Raw genomic sequence first — 6,397 nt, forward strand, 5'->3', positions numbered from 1 at the left:
TCAGTGTGTGTGTGTGTCTGTTGGGTGTTTCAACGAATCAGATCTGTGAATTATTAACTCTCTTCCTCCCGTTCGCAGGCTGAGAAACATCCGATACACGTTCAACACCGTGCTGCTCGTCTTCATCTGGCGAGTCTTCATCGCTCGCTCTCAGATGGCCAGGAACATCTGGTACTTCGTCGTGAGTTTGTGCTTCAAGTTCCTGTCGTACTTCAGAGCTTCCAGCACGCTGACCCAATGACCGGAGCGCACAGGGAGTGTGTGTGTGTGTCCTCCGAGAACTTTCTCTTCCAGACAGGTGTCTTCAGACATTCACACGCACACACAGGTGTTTCTTTAGCTTTCCTCACCGGCCGGCCGCTCGCCCGACCCCAATCCCAGAGGATTGACGCGAGTGCTATTTTTAAAGGTGTCCTCTTTTATAACGACTCTCCTTAATACTAATTATATATGCAACCAGTGAATTTTACAGTGTTTCTCCTTTACATTCTTGTCGCCATCCAAAATCCGGAGAAGTTGCCTTTGTGTCTTCTGATGATTTTAGCCTTCTCGACTAAAGACAGTGTTTTGGGACTAAGGATCTTCGTCACCGATGGAGCTCAAAGCTGTTTTGTTTTTTTGTCTTTTTGTGTCCTGTCTGTTCTAATACCATTTAATCAAGCCGGACAACTCTTGTACCGTGTGGTACTGAAGCCTACAGGAACATAGTCTAGCGTCATTTTTGGTTCGGGTTTTGTCTTTTTTTGTCTTGTTTTGTTTGCTGCATTCAGAGGGAAATGCCACAGATCTTCCACCCAAATTACCTGGAACAGTTTGTCCCAGGAACTTTTTTCCCCAGGAACCGTCCATCGCAGTCTAAAGTACCGTGAAGATTAGTCCGGTGAGGTAGGACTGCACGCGACTTTACAGTTCCCACTGGATTTCATCCTTTGCAAATACATTTTATAAAGCCTGAACCTCGTCGTCGGCCTGTCAGTCGTATTTTTTAAACTCCATTGTCGATTCAAGTAGCAAACAACTCTTACTGCACGCACCGCGTCTGCAACTGACTTTTAAAAAATAGTGGTTGAAATAAAATGCTGTGTCGAGTCGACTAATCAAAATGCTGCGTGAGCTCAACCAATCAGCATGTTAAGCGCCCCAGTCCCACCCCCGAAAGTTCCTAAACTATGAAAAAGTACTACGGCCCTGTCCCAAATGGCGCACTTCATGTGCACTTTCGGTCTTGTGGACTTAAAATGGCTTCTTCCCAGCAGTCAAAGCGGCATTACGTGCAGTGTGCAGACTCAGAGCAAGACCGTGAGGGTTTAGGGTGCCATTTGGGACAGGGCCTACCTCCGCAAGCAGGGCACAAGTATAGGTCTCTGCAGGTCAGTAATAGAAGTTACTAGATCAGTGTGCAAGGCCATAAACAGAGGGGCATTTTTCACTGCGTTACCTGATTTGCCCACGTCACAGTGTGGGGTCGGGTGAAGGGGATCATTTTCATTGCGTGATTTATAAACACCCATCAGTTTGAAAACACCCACAAATTTAGAAACGCCAACTTTTGTTATGCAGAGACCTCAAGCAGTGCCATTTTGAGGGGGAAATATTTACCCGGAACTTTATTTAGACCCCATTTTCTGCGGTCGAAACACACCGAGTACCATCCCAAAGTCCCTCCTGGGGAAAGTTCCTGCAGTTTCTCTCTCGTGTCGTCATTTACACCAACTGTATATTGACATAAACATCCAAAATCAAAAGAACCCCCAAATGTAATGCATTACTTTAATGCATCAATTATTACATTTTAAATAAAATTGTATATAATTAATATATTATAATTAACTTAATAATTATAATATATTATTATCAGATTACTATATATTAATATATATATATATACTTAAGTTTATATATATACATGTTACATTTTTGATGATTTATGACGTTCTCCACATGCTTGTTTGTACAGCAGAACACAATGAGTTTAGCGTCGGTCTCGTTAGATGAGGATATTTCTGTCTGCAAACGGGCATAAGAGCGGTTCATCGGTCTGTAAATATTCAAAGTATATAAATGCATTCCTTTTCCGATGATAAACATACCAAAAAAAAAAAATGTACAGATGTATATTTGCGAGGGTGAATCAAATGTCGGTTAGAACATCTCCTGAGGGCTTCCCATATTTTTTGATGAAAGTGAAAAAAGTAAAGAAAAAAAAGTGTCAAGTCTCCATTTCAGTTTGTTTGATTTGTTATGAACCTCTATTTAAAGTGCTCTGAATCTAAAAAAAAAAACGTTTTCAGCTTTTAAAACATTGACTTTTCAAGTTCTTGTAGTGTCTATGCAGCACAGCCTGTACTTCTTCCTTCTAGATATAGGCGTTTTGTTACCATTTGCAATTGCTTTTTAACCTTTAAGTTACGTCCGCTTTAAAGATGAACCAAAATGTGTGTGTTTATATAGTTTTATGAATCTACTACTCTGCCAGAGGTACAAACTGACGGCTAACAGTCCATTTTCAGACGTGACTTTCATACGGCATCATGATGATCAATTGACACTATTTGGGGGTCATCATGAGCTCTCGTTTTTTTACACTGACCGCCCCCTGGTGGTCCATTGCCAAATTGTATTTTTAGATTGCCGTTTCTAAGATGTGTCTGCCTTCCGTCATCTGGTCTTTTGTATGTTTCGCACACAGTATTCACGTTTACCACCCACACGTCTTCCTCAGCTTACTTATTAATAGTAGAGAGATTATTTTAGATGACTTCTCCTGCACGTTAGAAACATTTCAGCTCATTAGTCTCAGTAGAGAAGCACACACTAAAACCATTCCAGATGTGAAATACACAGCGTTTTTTTCTACTAGAATCGAACACCTTGGTGTCTTAATATCAGCAAACCCTTCGTTTTGAGCCAAGCTTTCAAATGAAGCTTCTACTGCCAACGTGAGCTTTACAATCTCAAGCGTTTCTGCTCTGCCACAGAAACAAGGCCGACAAGTTTTTAATCGGAAAAAAGTCCCCTACTGAAAACGTTTCTTGCTTCCTTGTAACACGTGCATGTTTGCTTTTTACATACGAGATGTTCAGTAGCGGCTGACATGGATTTGGACCTTCTCTGCTCAACATTCGTCTCCATGTTGTGCTGTCAAACGTGTACGGTCAGGGTCTTTGAATGGAAAACTGTACTTTGATAAACTGTGTGCTTGACCGTTTGTTGCAAAGAGTTCATGAGAGATTAAACTGAAATGACCAAGTTCTTGTGTCCTGTATGTCTTCATCACACTTACACACGGTCGGGAGTGACGAAATACATGATGTAACTTTGTTACGTATTTAAAATACACAATTTGAGTAACTGTATTTCATTACAGTTACATTTTATATGTGTGGTAATCAAATTACAGTTACCAAAGTGGTTACTTTTTTTAATGTCATCTATTTAATTTAAACTTTAATGTAAAATGGGCAATTAATAGGCCTATAAACAGCAATTGGTTGTTATATGCATTTGGCAAAAATATGCAATTTTTATTTTTTTATTTTAACAAAATAAGAGGGATCCCAAAAATTTCATGTTATTTTTATTTTGTTCTGAATAAGCTAATCAACATATACAGTACTCCGCAAGACAAAATTACTGAATTTATACAAATTGCCCATTCAAAAATGTACATGCACTTGAATCGAAACTATCTGTTGTTACCTGGATGAAACTACTACTGTTTTCATGTTTTGTGATGGTTTGTGAGTCCCTTGTTTAAGTAATTTGTTTAGTAAGTTGCGACTTTTTATCTCACAATTCTGACTTCTTTTCTCAGAATTATGAGATATAAACTCGAAATTGCTAGGGGGAAAAAAGACTGACGTTTTTTCCTTAGAATTGCGAGATTATATCTCATAGTTTTGACTTTATAACTTGCAGTTGTGCGTTTATATCATGAAATTCTGACTTTATAACACGCAATTGCGCATTTAAATCTCACAATTCTGACAAAAAAAGTAAAAACTGTAAGATGCAAAATCACAATTACTCTTTTTATTGTTTTTATTTAGTGGCGAGAACAAGCTTCCACAAAACAAAATGCATTAAGAGAAGGGGGTGAAAACTTTTTACATTTTTCTTATTTTGTTTAAAGGTCATATTTTTCATTTAGTACTGCCCTTCAGAAGCCAACAATTACATGTTGTACAATTTACCCCAGCTCTTAATACATTGTGTTGCCTTCTTGAGCATCTGTATTATTTTTAAGATTGTCTGCATTTTTTTTCCTTCAAGAAATATTGTGGGAAAACTGATGTTGTTTAAAATAATATGCAGAGGAAAACGTGGCGTACATTAGTACATTGTACTAATTACATTAGTATTCCAAAGTGTTTAGATTAAGTTACAAACCATTACAAATGAATTTTTAAGGCATGTGTTTTGTAATCAAACACATCACACATCAGTCAGATCAGTTTGAGTTTTTATTTCACCTGCCTATATGAAACAATATGAACAAACCAACATGAAACACATTGTTGAGTTGTCGGAAATGCTGGTAAAGCATGTTTTTCTTGAAATCGTGTGACAATTTCTTATTTAGGATCATGAAGATGCCTGCAAAGTTGCGACGCTCTGAGGTATTGTATGACATTTCTTTCTTTATTATGATTGTAATGTTTTGGGTCAGTTTTTTTCTTGCAAATTTCAGGTGCACAGACAATTAATTCATTTGGTCAGTTTGACCGGAATATAACAATCTTCCCTAGAAGCTCAATATTAAAGCTCTCAAGAAATGAAAATGGCTGTTTTTGCTGGTTGTAGTCCATGTCTGTAGCTCTGACCTCATCTTTCTGCTAATATTGACCAAATTAAAGTTTAGCACATATACAAAATGTTTACAAAACATACTAAATATTGGTGATTCACTGTACTGTAAACTCAGATGTCCTGCGTCTTCAGCTGCGCAAGCGCCTGTACTTTATCGTCTTTCCCAACCATGAACTGGTTGTGAAAGAAGTGGCCTAAATTTTGTCATGTTGAAAGTGTCAGTGTGGAGTTTCCAGGCTGTGATGCAGTTTTGAACAAAACCTCAGCACAACACACAGTTTCTAGAAAACTGGGCTTTTCAAACCATTTGTGTGAGGTGTAAGTTTGTGTTTGGAGGGCAGCAGATAAGGACAGAGTTCAGGCATTCAGAACATTTATAATTTAATTTTATTATAATTGTATTATATAGTTATTTATAGTATGTAATGAACAGAAATTACAATTCTTGTTTTGTTTTTTATGTAATACTCCAGTAGGCTATGTACCTCATTAACAACATGTGTTCTTATTTCTGTGCCATAGTTACTATATTGATTAATACTAGATAGTTAGCTAATATGTGTGCTTTGTATATGTGCATTTCTGAAATGCATAACATGTACAAATCAATTTAAATTGTAATGTAGATGCATTTTCTGTGAAGCTGCTTTGAAACGATATCGTGAAAAGCGCTATAGGCTACAAATAAATTTGAATTGAATTGTATAACAAATGACATCCGTATCGTTATTTTTTAAATTCATGTGCCAGTCATCTTTAATCAAAATAACGTCCCCAAATTCATGTGCCAGTCATCTTTAATCAAAATAACGTCCCCTCCGTCTTACTGGAGCGAGGACCTGTCAATCACATGAGATCGACCAATAGCAAACCACAAACTCACAAAATCAAGTCCCGCACTGTATTTGTTCTTGTTCGATAAGCCGTTTCGCTCAAATCAGACATGGTGTTATTATTGGTCTTATTAAACCTCTGATATAAGCCCTATGTCAGGATAGGGAAGAAAAACTATCGCAACTTCCGTTTCATGCCGATTTTAAGATCCGACCGGATGGATTTCAGGTTCTGCTACTCTGTTTTCATGATTAATATGCTAACATCAGCTCTATTACGGCTTTGACACGTCTATTAATGATGACAGCTGCATGAATCAACAAAGAGAGAAGTGAAACTTGAGAAAAATACATAACTGTTTAACATAACTGAACATATGCAGACTGCAGCTGCGCGTGCGCGCGTATACCTGAGGTAAGTGGTTTGAACCAACATTCAATAAGTGTTTCCCATTTTGCACTTTTCCTGTATTTCCAGGTTGCTAAATGTATATAGTCTGTGTGTTTCACTCCCCTTAGTTGCTGTTTATGGATTTGTAGCCTTTGAATTGCTCACATTTGTCAGAAGTAAGTTAGTAGTGCATGATTGTTGACATGGGCTGAAGATGAGAAATGCTACAAAATGGCCTCCAATTTTACCTGTCATTAGTGAAAGAACAATATATATGAACACAAAGCCAAAGGCACCATTTATTTTTCTATTGTCGTTATCAAAGTTGACATTACATATTAAAATATATATTAAACTTAAAAAA

General features: G+C 37.5%; 1 protein-coding gene across 1 annotated transcript in view; it reads left to right on the plus strand.

The window, feature by feature from the left end:
* Positions 1 to 1,747, plus strand: part of LOC307127038 (fatty acyl-CoA reductase 1) — a 73,979-nt gene extending 72,232 nt beyond the window's left edge. Inside the window, exon 12 of the mRNA XM_079817970.1 lies at positions 79 to 1,747. Coding sequence (XP_079674096.1) covers positions 79 to 241 — 163 coding nt within the window. The 3' untranslated portion in view covers positions 242 to 1,747. The remainder of the gene's footprint in view (positions 1 to 78) is intronic.
* Positions 1,748 to 6,397: the final 4,650 nt, after the last annotated feature.

This window comes from Gobio gobio (genome assembly GCF_949357685.1).
Source record: "Gobio gobio genome assembly, chromosome: 5".
Classification (NCBI taxonomy): Eukaryota; Metazoa; Chordata; class Actinopteri; order Cypriniformes; family Gobionidae; genus Gobio; species Gobio gobio.